This window comes from Capricornis sumatraensis, chromosome 2, assembly GCF_032405125.1.
Source record: "Capricornis sumatraensis isolate serow.1 chromosome 2, serow.2, whole genome shotgun sequence".
NCBI classification, from domain to species: domain Eukaryota; kingdom Metazoa; phylum Chordata; class Mammalia; order Artiodactyla; family Bovidae; genus Capricornis; species Capricornis sumatraensis.
In genome coordinates, this window is record NC_091070.1 from 108,638,894 (window position 1) to 108,653,504 (window position 14,611).

The window sequence follows — 14,611 nt, forward strand, 5'->3', positions numbered from 1 at the left end:
CATACAGATACAGAAAACACAATTCAAAACGGAGGCACTAATAAGCTCTCACACGATGCACAAAATTCCTAACATGCCTGTGTTAAAACTATCAAAAAACATGGTAGAAAGAAGACTGGATTTGGTTTAGTCCCAGCTCTGTGACTGCCCGGGTGACCTCAGGACCATTTCTGGGCTTCTCCTGTCCTCTGTTGGGGGATCAGACTTTTAAAGATCGTTCTCCCAAATTCTGGTTCTATAATTCTAAGCTGTGTGCTTTCATAGGAATGAACAGTACTCTTGAAGCCGGAAAATAGTTTCCTTGCGATGTGGTATCCCAGTAACAGGGTACAGGTTAGAAGTCAAAGACTCTGGATTAATTAATTAGGCATCTCCTATAGAGCAGTTTTTCTCTAAAGGAGTCTGAGGAGATTAGTTCACACACAGCAACAAGATGGCAGGAAGAACCCACTTGGGATCTGAACAAGACAGACCTGGTTCAGACCCCAACTTCACCACTGTTGGAATTTGAGGTCTTGGGCAAGTCGCTCAATCTTCTTTTGCAAACCAAACCTAAAAGTTGTACCTACCTCACAGGATGGCTGTGCAGACCTAGTTAGTATACACTGCATCAAACAAAGCCTAGCAAATGGCAGGGGCTAAATTTCAGTGTTAGCTATTATTGTTAGATGTACTTGTTATCATCTTAGTGTGTAATAACAATCAGATGGCTCCCACTGGTCTTCTGCCTTCCCAAACAGACAAAATAGAACCAGAGAGAACACATGGCCCTTGCCCTTAATGGCTCAGAGCCTACGGGGGAAAGACACAAATAACTAAAATGCAATGCCATAGGAGCTGTGATAGACCAATGTGTGCATATAGCTAATTTTGCTGGAAAAGGTCCTACCCAGTTCCTTTAAATACAGTAAATATCTGTTAATGAGAACAGCAGAGCCTTTCTAGCACAATGCTTTAGGGGATTCCAATACACTTATTGATGTGTATTAAAAAAAAAAAAAAACAACACACAGGAAACAGAGGCCCTTTAGTCCTTTTGTAGAAAAATCCTTTGGATGAAGTTCAAGACTAATCTTCCTTATTCAGAAGTCCACTCCCTAGCCAATGGTGCTGTAGTGTGACGCCAGTACTATAATAAATAATCATTATTTATTATGATCATTATTTAAAAGATCATTATTTGGGCCTTGCTGGGAGTTGAAGATAATGTACTGACTGAGAAACAACAAAGCAAAGCTAATTATGTTTGTAGCTGGGTTTACACCACAAATACAACCTAGGAGTCATAGGAGAACTTGAGATTCATTATCTGCTGGTGCCAGTTAAGGACAACAGCATTTCAGGCACATTAATGTAACCAAAAAGATGTTTTCATTTTTCTTCACATCACAATAAGAGATGATCCCAATATATTTGGCTACTGCCTGTATTAGAATAAAGCACCTGATGATCAGAGTCACTGAAGAAGTCCTGCTCGTAATATAATGAACTTAGCACTTTCCACTGAGGCCTCTCTATGCTTAGGGAGGCTCTTATCAATGTTTTTTCAAATGGGACGACTGATGGAATGAGAAAGAGGGAGAAGAATGTGACAGCCAAGAGTAGCAAATAAGAGCGCATTTGATCCAATTGCTAAGTACTTAATTCTTCCCGATTTAATGACACCCTCATACACAAATCATATTCACTCACCCAACTAGCCAACAGCCATGATCACTGGAAACACACTACACGCACCAGGCATCCAAGTAAGTGCTGAGCTTACAGAGATGGCCCTGATCTTAAACACTCTCTGCAGAGCAGGGAGTCCTGGTAAGCACTCTTTCCCCCCAGCCAGGAGCCATACCATCATTCAACAGTCTTGGACACGCTATGGACAGAGCAGCAGCTTGGAGGCTGCTTGGGGAAGTTCTTGACCTCTGAGGTTCCTATCCTGCCCTGGAAGTTCAGGAGACAGAAACTTTCTACCCAAACCTATTTGGTCTCTGGGATCTGCTTTCTTTGTGCACAAAAGGTTTTCAAAAGCCTGAAGAAGCATAGGTGACCGATACATACACACACATGCCCCTAAAAGCATCATTCCAGAGTTGGTACAGAGTAACTGAGCTGACAAGGTTAAAGTGATCGCCTAATCCAACTCATTTAAAATGACTTGCTTAGAACCACCCAGCCAGGAAGGTAAGAATTGGGACTAGAACCTAGGTCTTCTCCTCTCAGCTGAGGGCTCCTTCCAACATGTTATACTGACCTAGTAAAAAGCAACATGCTCTTAGCAGGAGGAGGGGACCATTTCAACATTTTTATTCACTAGTACAGCACACGCACAGTGAGGCTATACCACACGGTGCCTACGGCTCAATATCAGCCACGACTCTTTCCACACTTAGAGCTACCTGGCAAGAGCTCCGGTCCTTAGCACTGAAATGTGCTGACTGTTCCACTTCCTTGGAGAGAAGCAGGGCACGTCTACACTTGGCTCCTCTCTATTCTACAAACAGAGACAGAGAGAAACACATACACACACACACACACACACACACACACACACACACACACACACACACACACACACACGGTGTCAGCATACTCACATACCAGAGGACAGTCACATGGGAATAAGATGACAAAAAAGGCTGATTGCTATTAATGTGCATTCATCTGTCAGAACCAGTGTAAAATGAACCCTGTGATTAACGCCCTTATCCAAATCACAACCACAGCCTGAAAGGGACACCGCCGGGCGGGGGTGGAGAAAACGAGGTGGGAGGGGCCCCCCTTTCCCAGGCCTGGCATCAGAAGAATCACGTTGAGGAAAGACCTGTTGGGCCACCTGTTCTGGTTCACTGGAGGGGGAGCCCACACTAGAGGTTACCGGCGAGAGTTTCAAAGTGAGTCACCAGGTCCCAGGGACTCCAAGACACCTCTCCAGCTCAGTTTTCGTGTACTCGGTGGAAGCAGGCTGGCTTCTCTGCCAGGCGACTCTGCCTCACACAGTTGCCCTTGCATGGCATGTCATCTAGGGCATAAAGCTTAGACTCTCTAGCCTCTGTTTCTTCACATGCAGGATAAGCATGGCACCACGTCTGGTCCATGATACACAAGGGACAGGTGAGGTGGGAAATGAAATTGTCCTCTAAGGGCAGAACCACGAAGTCACCCCATACGGATCAGCTTGGACATATACTAAGTTACCTGAAAGGTACAGAATAGGCCCCAGGACAGCAGGCCCAGAAATGCACCCTAGCTGCAGGTAAACAGATTACCTGAGGCAGGAGTGCGTTCAGTGCGGAGGTGGGGAGATGCCAAGACACTCAGCGACAGAAGCACAGACGTCAGAGTCGCGAAGGCAAAGCCTGGACAGTCTGGGACAGACTCTAGGAGCAGCATGTACCCAACGAGTCCACTCTGAACATCCGGTTTACGGTGGAGCCAGAGGCCAGGAAACACGCCTGTCACGCAGTCAGCTGACCTGCTCCATTTCCGCGCTCATGGAGCAACCCTCGAGTAACGTGTCGTCTCACATCACATGCCTCTGATAGAAGAATGTACTCGGGAGGCTACCATGAGTGCCTGGTCTGGAGCACTGTACAACGTCTCAAACTGAACAAAGGACCTGATTTCTGGTTTATACAGCGGCCTCTTTTGAGCTTTGTCAGTGTGAGTTAGTATCCTAAGATCCGTAATTTCAAATCCTATGAGTCTGAGTTTCAGACTCTGAAAGGCTGACACATCAGCAGAGGGTGAGGGGCCAGTTCAGTGAGGCAACTATCTGCGTGGTGCGTTCCCTGAAGGGACGAGGTGCCACGAATGCTGACCAAGTGAGACGTCCAGGTGACTTTCGTCGAAGGACTGGGGAGGAGATGGGACGATAATGGGCGTGAAAGCACCTTGCAGCCTGCAGCGTGTCCACAAATCACAACTACCATCTTATCTGTTGGTCCATGAGAGCACCAACCCATGAGTCTCCCCTCACGTGAAGGGCAGAGAAAAGCTACCTGACAACACAGGATGAAAGTCAAGCTGGGGCTCAGTCTGGCTGGCTGAGTCACGAGCTTGGGTGCATTGGCGCAATTTTCCTTTGAGGATCTTTCCTGCTTTTCAATTCACGTTGGTCATCATCTGTAATTTCTTTAACAGGGGCACAGGGATCCCACTGACCTGATAGGCCTCACTTATTCCAGTAACTCTCCTTCTCAAGAACCCCTGAGAGGACAATATTCTAAAGACTATCTCATGGCTAACTGCTGTGTGCACATATGTGGGGTGGAGGGAAGGGGCAGAAAAGATCCCCAGGGTAAGAATACGATGGGGACTGTTGTTCCCACAATGGAAGCTTATAAAGTCGGGGATATTTAATAAGCTTTTACAAATTCCCTACTACTTGTAAATTTTTAAGGAGTTAATTCTTTATAAACAGTATATCTTCTATTTTCTTCCTATAAACTTCCAATCTCACAGCCATAAAACACTTTCTAGAACCACCCCTGGAGATATTTAGGAAGCATAAGAGAACGAGTTTGAGTTTTATATGTGGGAGATCTTTGCAAATGTCCAGCTGTCCAGAGAAAAAAATGGGCTGCCTTAAGAAGTGGTCGAGTCCTCATCAGTGGAGAGTCCAGTCATACACAGGGAATGTCTTTTGTGAGAAGGACAGAGAAGATTTAAATCCTTGGATTGGTAAGTTGACTGCAACTTGAACATCTACCCCCTGACTTTCCTACTTCCATGTATTTATCTTTTACTATCTCTATGTATTATGTACCTACTACAATGTATTAGTATTTGTGTTTACCTTCTATAACCCCCAGACTCAGGGTCTGCCTTGAGTCCCATTTGAATGAAAAGCAATGGAGAAAAGTGAAAGTTACTTGCTCGGTCATGTCCAACTCTGTAACTCCATGGACTGTAGCCTGCCAGGCTCCTCTGTCCGTGGAATTCTCCAGGCAAGAATACTGGAGTAAGTTGCCATGTCCTTCTCTAGGGGATCTTCCCAACCCAGGGATCAAACCCAGGTTTCCCGCGTTGCAGGCAGATTCTTTACCATTTGAGTGACCCGGGAAGCCCCAAGAGCAATAGAAGCTTGGAACCAAAGGCAGCTCAAGATGTCTCTACATTAGTATGAATGCTGCTACGTCAATAGGTATAAAACAAAGGCCTCAGCAGAGTCTAGAGACAGGAAAGAGAAAGTGCTTCTCCTCACACATTGTCCATCAACCAAGCCCTTTTCCGTTTCTTTCTGGAAACATATACACTCTCCCCTTTGACTATTATGCAGAATCTAGCCTTTCCCAGAACATCATTCTCCCATACCACATAAAACTGACACAAAACAGCCCAGTGTTTAAACAACATACACTCGCTTGGCTCTCCCCAACTCAGAGGATGGCCCATCACATGGACCAATACGTTCCTCCCATCGGGCTCACACCCCAGCCTTCCTGCACACTGAGTGGTAACTGTGCTGGGTCTTGAGGGCCTATTTAGGATGGGACAACTGCTCAGGAAGGCTCCTCTCACCTCTCCCCCACTGAACCCTGCTGAACTTCAATTTAAAGCATTTCCCAAGATCAAGACTCAAAGGTAAAGGTATCAAATTGGGGAAAGGGGCAAATGCGAGGATGACAGGAGATGAACCTGTCACTCATGGGGCACCAGGACCGAGCCAGTCAACCGACCAGGCCTTTTGGTCCTTGCCTTCTCTCTGCTCCAGCTGCAGCCTCTCAACACTGTTGCTGGTTAGAGCAGACCACCTCACCAGATAAGGGAAGGATTCTGCCCAGAGAGTAGCCTAGGAAGAAAAGCTACCCCACGCCCACCTACCCTGCGTCTCTCTTCAGCAGAGTTTGTGGCTCAGAGTCACTTACCTTTTTCTTCTTCTTCAGAATCACTTTCACTCCATCCACTGAAACCATAATGCTCACCTTCTTCTTCTTGATGTTCTTGGCTTTAAACTCATACTGCAAGTGAGAAGAGACAAAGAAGCACAATCCAGTTAGAGCAGTGCGTCTGCACAGACCCCGAGAGCCTGCGACCTAGAAAAGAAGGCCACGGACGGGTGGAGGGAGCTGGTGCAGATTCTGGGGACAGGAAGCACCTCAGGGGGTGTAAAAGCAGGTGGATGTCTGTAGGCAGGGGCTTGGCGATATTTGGGTTGGAACGGGGACTCTGAATGGTCACTGGTATCACACTCAGCTATCACACTGGGCCATGGAAATGGATCTGATCTATTCTATCAAGATGAAAACAGAGCCTACTCTGAGAATCTCATGAGAAATCCAGAACCTTCCCTCAATACATCATTCTGACATTTAGTGGCTTTCATTGTTAGTCAAGTTTTCCTCGCGTCTACCCAAATGCTGCTGAGACTCTATTCCACCCTCAACGAAGATTAAGAAGAGCTGGAATCCATCCTCAGATCAGGATTTTAACATTCTTTTTTTTTAAATATAAATTTATTTATTTTAATTGGAGGTTAATTACTTTACAATATTGTATTGGTTTTGCCATACATCAACATGAATCTGCCACAGGTATACACGTGTTCCCCATCCTGAACCCTGCTCCCTCCTCCCTCCCTGTACCATCCCTCTGGCATTCTTAAAGATCATTATGAAATCTAAGTTATTCTCTACAAGGTCAAGTCCCAAATTCTCTTATCTGTAGGTCAGTCTCCAGACCTGCCCACTAGCCTGAAATATTCCAGACAGCATTCTAAAAAAGGATATGACTACTGATGGTTACAAGGGAGGGCATCATATCACAGCCCTATATTCTAAACTTCTATCTGCGATCCTGAACAGGCCTGCTTCAGCCACAGACTACACTGCTGATGGATGCTGGCCTTCATCCTCAACTCCAGATATTTTTCTATTACATTTCTCATTCACAGCCACTTCTTAAGTTTGTGCAGGTATTCAGAATGGTGATATAACTCTACATTTTCTTCACTGAACTTCATTCTCAGCATTTATCCATTTTCATCTGGTCCCTATCTTGGTATCACCACCTAGCAAACTTACCTGCCCAGCTCTCTAATCAAACATTTGGACTAGAGATTTAAAAATAATAGTACAGGACCCAGGGCCAAAATCTCTACTCCAACCCATAAGCTCTCTTCTCTGGGACCTTTTATACTCAAGACCCTTCCCCACCATGCCACCACCCAAGCTTGGTAAGGTACCAGCTCCTTGCCTGTACATCCAAAACCTATTTCTAGTTGGTATTTTGAAAGACATGAATCTAATCCACCCTAACATGATAAAAACATAACTTACCTTGAAAATCTCACAAGAAATCTAGAACCTTTCCTTGGCCATGCTGTTCAATACTCTGATTTTAAGAACTCAAATGAGAGCTTCCTACCCTGTACTCGATCCCTTCCACTGAAATGTCAGCTCATTCTCTTCTGTTGCACAGCTAGTGCTGACGCCCCTTGGCTGTCTGCTTCTTAGAGATAAGGACACGACCCGGCTAACTGAGGTGAAGTATTTTTCTTCACATCATCAGGGCAGGTTCCGGTTTACTGCTGATCTGAGTTTCTAAGTGATGGCAACATAAATCACTCCCTAGTCTGGTGGCCATGTCTCCTATCCTCCCAATCACTCTATCCTGTCAACAGCTGTCCTTTTTACCAGGGATCCTGAAAGAAGGGCAGCAGACACATAGGAGAAAGAGAAGAAAACATCAACTTCAGACCCTGTTTCAGAGTCCGGGAACCCAGAGCCAATTAAGAATAATACCGTAAAGGACAGGGAGACGTGCCGTCTGTACTGGAGTCTGGCTTATGAGAGGGCCTTGGTCATGTTACAAATTGCTCTCTAAGTCAATGGCTGTAAGCTGGTGGAGGGTAGAGCTGGGTGATAGGCATGCAACTCAAAGCACGGCTACAGTCTGCAGGGTGTTCCCCCGACTGCAGCATTCTGCTCAGGTGCAGCACTAGACGAACTGAAATTATCTTTGGGTGGGAGAGCCAGCACGAGACTCTATAAGTCTGCTGACTTTGGCCTTGTGCCCACTGGGAGAGGTGAACCAGCTCCATTTCCTGGCCACACCTGCATTTATTTACCTCTGCTCGCAGGCTTTCAATGAACACAATCTTTCAGCTGTGCCTCCCTTGGAAACAAATCATTAAAATCACAGCTGCTCCTGCCAGTAGAAGGAGTGCAGAGGGGTGTGTTCTGATGAGCTCAGGTGGGAGATAGGGCTTAAGAGTCCAGGAAACACCCGGAGGCGGACAAAACCTGCCCACGTCAATCTCTGCCTGCTTTATCGTCTTTGCTCTCAACCAGTATGTCACTCGCACAAGGTCCACATACTTCCTTCTTCCCTCTTTCCAGCAACAAATCAAAGCAGCGAATACTAAGGGCTTCCCTGGTAGCTCAGTCAGGAAAGAATCTGCCTGCAATGCAGGAGACCCAGCTCCGATTCCTGGGTTGAGAAGATTCCCCTGCAGAAGGAAATGGCAACCTACTTTAGTATTCGTGCCTGGAAAATCCCACGGGCAGAGGAACCTGGCGGGCTACAGTCCACGGGATTGCAAGAGTCAGACACAACTTAGCAACTAAACCACCATCTCTGCAAGGCACGATGTCACTTCCCTGCCCTGGTTCTAGAGAGCATATTATTGCCGGCTGAACCAGACCCATTAAGTGGCTTCCATTTCCGGAAAAATATGACTATGTTGCTTTATTGTTTGGTTCATGGTCCTACTGGTTTCATTCTCTCTGGGATTTTTTAAAATTCAATATCCCTGCCCTCAAACCAAGGCTGGCAAGAGACGCCCAACCAGCTCTTTGGCTGTATATCTAAAATCTAAACCGTTTCCATACTTTGTACTTCGACAACCTTGGCCGTATCTTTAATACCCTGATCTTAAGAACTCAAAATGCAACCAAACATTCTCTTTGGAACTGGAAAACAGGCTCTGACTCGGTCACTGCCGTAGTTCCAGATGGCTCTTCTTCGGTGTGTGGGCACAGTGGCAACGTGGGAAAGCATGACCAAGTGACTGCATTGGAATCTCAGTGACAGTGACAACACAGGTGTCCTCCTTACACAGCTGGTGGGGTGCTCTCCGGAGCGCTTCAAAGTGAAGAGGGCCAAGAGAGGCTTCCAGGCCCCACGATCGCTGCTAGTATGCACCACCTGAGCGCTGCTAAGGCTCTTGGGTTGGACACATTCTGCACCTACTCCACGTGTCTGGTGTTTGGATGTCTCAAACCCTTTCCAACCAGAGAACAGGTACTCAAATTGCAGTTCTGTTGAAAACCAGGGAAATGAAATCAAGTGTCTGAAAAGGTTTAAATCTTTATCATAAAACCATTTATTTATATGGCAATTATACTTCATTTGGACAATCGTGTTATTATGCTCACCGGGGGGTACAGAAAATGGATTTTAAAGAGAGATGATAGGAGTGGCCAGGAGAACACAGAGAGAAGAGGCTCACAAGGACAAGCTCTCCTCTTTCTCAGACTGCACTATTCCAAGGGGTAGGCAGGTCCAGGAGGAAGCATCTGTGTTCTGCCAGGTAGGAGTCTAGTCTGCCCAGGTTTTGCCAGAGGCCGAAGAACAAACAGGACTGCTGGTGCTACCGTCTGCGGCCCAGGCCAGCCTTCCACAAAGCCCATGCCAGCTTTGAAGTCTGTGCCCAGCGGCCTGGCTCTTCCCCCAGTGCAGCCAGGCTGACCTGATCTATTTGCTTTGCCAGTCAGAGCCCCACCAGCAAGGACAGATTAAGCCCGACAGGACCTGACCTTTTAGGAAACAAAACATTACAAGCCCTGGAACACTAACCGCTGACTAGAAAGACCAAGTGTCTGGGTTCATAAACAGAGCCTGGGGACCCTGTGTGGGAACAGCAGCCATGGGACTTAGCGTGCTGTGCCAACCAGTGAGGCCCGGGAAGAGGAGGCTGGGTAGAGGGAAGGGCCCAGGTTCAGCAGGCGCCAGGAGTAAACACTCAACCAGGACGTGAGTAAGAACGTCAGCTGGAAGTCAGAGAGCGGCTAACAGAACAGGTTATCTCCGAGGCCCCAGTGCTTCCTTGTCCCCACTTCCCAGGGCTAGCTCCTAATCTTGTGTGTCTCCAGTTCCAACCACAGGGCATCCAAGAAGGGGAGGCAGGAGGTCTGTAACAGACGTGTGTGTTAATGAAGGGACTGGCCCCGTCCTGCTGTACTGCAGAAATAAGTATTAATAACAGAATCACTTTCTTAGGAGTCAGGGGGAAGCTTGGGGCGGTATAGACAGACAGAGAGACAGACACATACACACAACCATTTCCACGGTAATGTCTAGCTCCCTGAAGAATCCTGGATTTTTTAAATAAGGATCTTTGGTTCTTCTATTACCTTGTCAACAATTTACCTAGTGATACACTCTCATCAGCTACATAGGAAGCTGATCCTCTCTTCTCCATAAAATTTCTTTTGCCCAGCTCCTTCCCACTGTCCCCACAATGCTTCCAGTTATGAATCAAGGTGCTACTCGACCAAGAGAGGAGATTTAGTTTGCAAACATAGATAGTGATGTTCTTGCTTGGCCAAGCCCCTGGCTTATAATCAGCTGTGTTTACCACCTTTCTAGAATAAGTCTTATGGCTTCGCTTCCTGCAAATGACCACAAAAAATTTTAAATGAATTCTAGTAGTGAGACTAGGCATTTTAATCACATTCTGCCCACAGTCTTGGGTTCAAGAGTGCAAACACTTTTCTCTACAGTAAAACTGTAAGCACTTCAGCCAAAGGCACCATCTTATAAATGGTTTGTAGAAAGTCACTTTGCGCTTAACATTTGAAAGTTTAACAATGTACTTGCATGTGTGTATGCTCAGATGCTTCAGTCGTGACTCTTTGCAACCCTATGGACTGTAGCCTGCCAGGCTCCTCTGTCCATGGGATTTTCCAGGCAAGAATACTGGAGTGGGTTGCCATGCCCTCCTCCAGGGCATCTTCCTGACCCAGAGATCTAACTTGCGTCTCCTGTGTCTCCTGCATTGCAGGCAGGTTCTTTATCCTCTGTGCTATTGGAAAAGCCCTGATTCCACTTACATGAGGTACCTAAGAGCAGTCAAATTCACAGAGACAGAAAGTAGAATGGTGGTCATCAGGGGCTGGCAGAAAGGGGAGAATGAGGAGTTCGCATTTAAGGAGTACAGCGTTTCAGTTTCGGAAGAAGAAAAGATCTGGAGACGGACAATGATGATGGCTGCACAATACAAATGCTGCACGTAGACGTCGTAGAACTGCATGTTTAAGAATGGTTGAAATGGACAATTTAAAGTATATTTTACCAGTAGAAGATAAACATCTGAAAACACTGTAACACGTTTCTTCTCATGGCAAGTCCACTTGAATTCTGCTTGCACAAGGACATTTCTGTTACTCTCCCACATGCAAGTCAAACGTGCCATCCTTTTCCATACTTCCATGTAATTGCATTTGCTAATGTTTATGCCCAGAATGCCCTCCCCCCACCATCCACTTGATGAACTCCTGCTTATTCTTAAAATATCTACTCAGCCTACTCCACAGGGAAGCCTTGCAGGTCAACTCCCACTTCCCATATCCTCCCACAGAACTACACCATCAACGTGGCTGCCACCGCCATATGTGAGCATACTGTCACTCACCACTGATAGGCGGTGTATTTCCCACTAGGCCAGGCCCTCCTTGAGAGCAGGAAACGTCTTACACATATTTGCACCCAAGAATACAGCACCAGGGCACAGGAGGGTGATAAATTCATGTCAAATAAATTAAGGAACACAGCTGACAGTGGTTATTTACCAAGCCTGAGAAAACAACACTGTCCACGAAGGTAAAATAAATCTCCCATAAGTTAATTAACTGATTAACAACTCAAGCTGTTAAAACCTAGGTTCCATTCCACGTGTATAAAGACTGTAAGAAGATCTGACTCTCTTTAATTCTTTTAAACTCCACAGCATGCTGGTAAGTACCTTATCTTTTGCTTGGTCCACACTTCATTAAGTGAAATAATTTAGAGCCTCCATCACTGGTCAAGGCTGTTCTCAATCAAGTCATGGCACAGAGGTAACAAATCGACGGGATGGTCATGCAAATGAGCCTCTGTTCTCCGGGCGACCCAGCTTCCCTAAGTCCCAGCTCCTGTGCCTATGGAGCCAGAAGCTGAAGGACAGGGCCGCCGAGGAGCGTCCGTGCAGCCCCTGACACTGCTGTGTGGCTCAGTATCTTGTACTGTTCATTCCTATGAAACCTCAGAAACGTAAGCAAGACAAAGACCAAAGCTGGTGCTGAATCCACATTCTAGAATACCTGAGGGTTTGGGGGAATACTAGGTACAGACATTTGTTCCTATCTATCAACCTCAAGCTCAACATAACTTATTTTAGCAAGACATATCACTGAAAGTTGGGTATAAATAAAATACCAATCAAGTGCACATTATTTAAAAGAAAGCAGAGGAGCTACTTTTTAAAGGAAGGAATATTCATTGCCATTGTAACATAAATGTAGGATTTACGTATTCACCCAGGTCTGTAGACCAGGAGATCTAAAACTTGTTTTAAATTCCTCTTGGGATACCTGATTAAATGGCAGAATCTGTATCCACAGCCAGACCTCAGAGATGCTAATTCAGCCAATCTGTGAAAGGGCCAGAAGTTGGCTGCTGCTGCCTTCTTTTTTTTTTTTTTTCTTAACTACAGGAGGCAATACAGATCACATTGCTCACAAACATTTCTCTGGGCTATAGAAGCATACATCAAGAGCTTTTACATATTTTTATTTGTATCCAGAATTGCCTTAGACAAAAATCAAAGCATCTTGATCATATGTGAAAATACTATATTTTAAGTGTAGATGCTATTATAATAATTAAAATATAGATTCTTAGGAAAGCACCACTGCTATTTACAGTTATCCATTTTCTAAATCAAAGCCATTAAAAGACAACTGTTATGCTGGGAGGGAATGACGCTGGGTGGTAGACATCAGGTGTTCATAGGTTGTGTTTTACATGTTTTATATCTCTGAAATATTTTTTACATTTAAAAGTATTTTTACTTTACAAATATCTTTTCAAATTAGTACTAACATTACTTACACCCTAATAAATGGTAAAGAAATGGAGTACACTCATAGAAAAAAATACAGTAAGAGAAAAAAATACATAAAGATGCTCAATCTCACTTAATCAAAAGGCAAATTAAATGAGATTCCATTTTAATGTACCAAATTGTCAAATATTTTTACAAAATGATAATTGTCAACTATAATGAGAATATGATAGAAAAGAAATTCTAGTGAGGGTATGATAAGAGAGATACGTATATACTACTGCTGGGAATCTAAATTGGTACAACTTTTTAGGAAAGCAATTTATAAATATCTATCAGTCCTAAAAACTGCTCATACCATTTGATCTCAGTACTCCCATCAACAAATTATCCTAAAAAAATAGTCACAGACTGGCACCAAGATCTGTGTTCAAGAATTTTTAGCACATCAGTTATGTGGAGGCTCAAAAATTTATACTAAAATACAAATGAACAGAAAAAGTAATTTCTCCTTCTTCCTATCAGCATCTTTCACCTTGGTGTGAAGGCTTTATTACTACTTACTATGTAAGTTAGGGGAAATTTGAAATTGGTCCTCTTAAGGCAATTTTGTCTACTTTAAGACAGTGGTCCTCAGGATTAATACGTTCTTCTTTGGATCATCTTTCAGGATATCACCCTTCCTTCCCCTTTTGTTTCTTCCCAAGGAGATCCAAAGTCACAAATGCCATGCATAGTTTAGAAATTCAGTTTGAAAGGTAGAAGGTAACTCTCCCAACTTTCCATGCATACACATGTGCTTGGTCATGGCTGACTCTTTGCGACCCCATGGACTACAGCCCACCAGGCTCCTCTGTCCATGGGATTTTCCAGGTAAGAGTACTGCAGTGGGTTGCCATTTCCTCCTCCAGGGGATCTTTCCAACCAGAGATAGAACCCACATCTCCTGCATTGGCAGGTGATTGATTCTTTACCACTAAGCGACCTGGGAAGCTCTCCTCTTAATATGGCTACACTGGCTACTGGTATACACTGTCATTTTTTCTTTTCATTGAATTGTAATTAGCATGCAATATTATATTAGTTTCAGGTGTACAACATAGTGATTCTATATTTTCATACATTATAAAATGTTTACCTTGACAAGTCTATTTACCATCTGTCACCATACAGGGTTATTCCAACATTATTGACTAGAGTTCCTACGGGGGCTTCCCTCATAGCTCAGTTGGTAAAGAATCTGCCTGCAATGCAGGAGACCCCAGTTTGACTCCTGGGTCGGGAAGATCCACTGGAGAAGGGATAGGCTACCCACTCCAGTATTCTTGGGCTTCCCTTGTGGCTCAGCTGTTAAAGAATCCGCCTACAATGTGGGAGACCTGGATTCGATCCTTGGGTTGGGAAGATCCCCTGGAGAAAGGGAAGGCTACCCACTCCACTATTCTGGCCTAGAGAATTCCATGGAGTATGCAGTCCATGGGGTTGCAAAGAGTCGGACATGACTGAGCAACTTTCACTTCATTTCACTTCACAGTTTCTATGCTGTACATTACATCCATGAGTGAGTGA

At 45.0% G+C, this 14,611-nt stretch overlaps 1 protein-coding gene across 2 annotated transcripts in view; it reads right to left on the reverse strand.

Moving 5' to 3' along the window:
* Positions 1 to 14,611, reverse strand: part of NOS1AP (nitric oxide synthase 1 adaptor protein) — a 339,279-nt gene that overhangs the window by 81,058 nt on the left and 243,610 nt on the right. For both annotated transcript variants that reach the window (XM_068964124.1, XM_068964123.1), the window contains exon 3: positions 5,865 to 5,957. In XM_068964124.1, the coding sequence (XP_068820225.1) occupies positions 5,865 to 5,957 (93 nt within the window). The remainder of the gene's footprint in view (positions 1 to 5,864; positions 5,958 to 14,611) is intronic.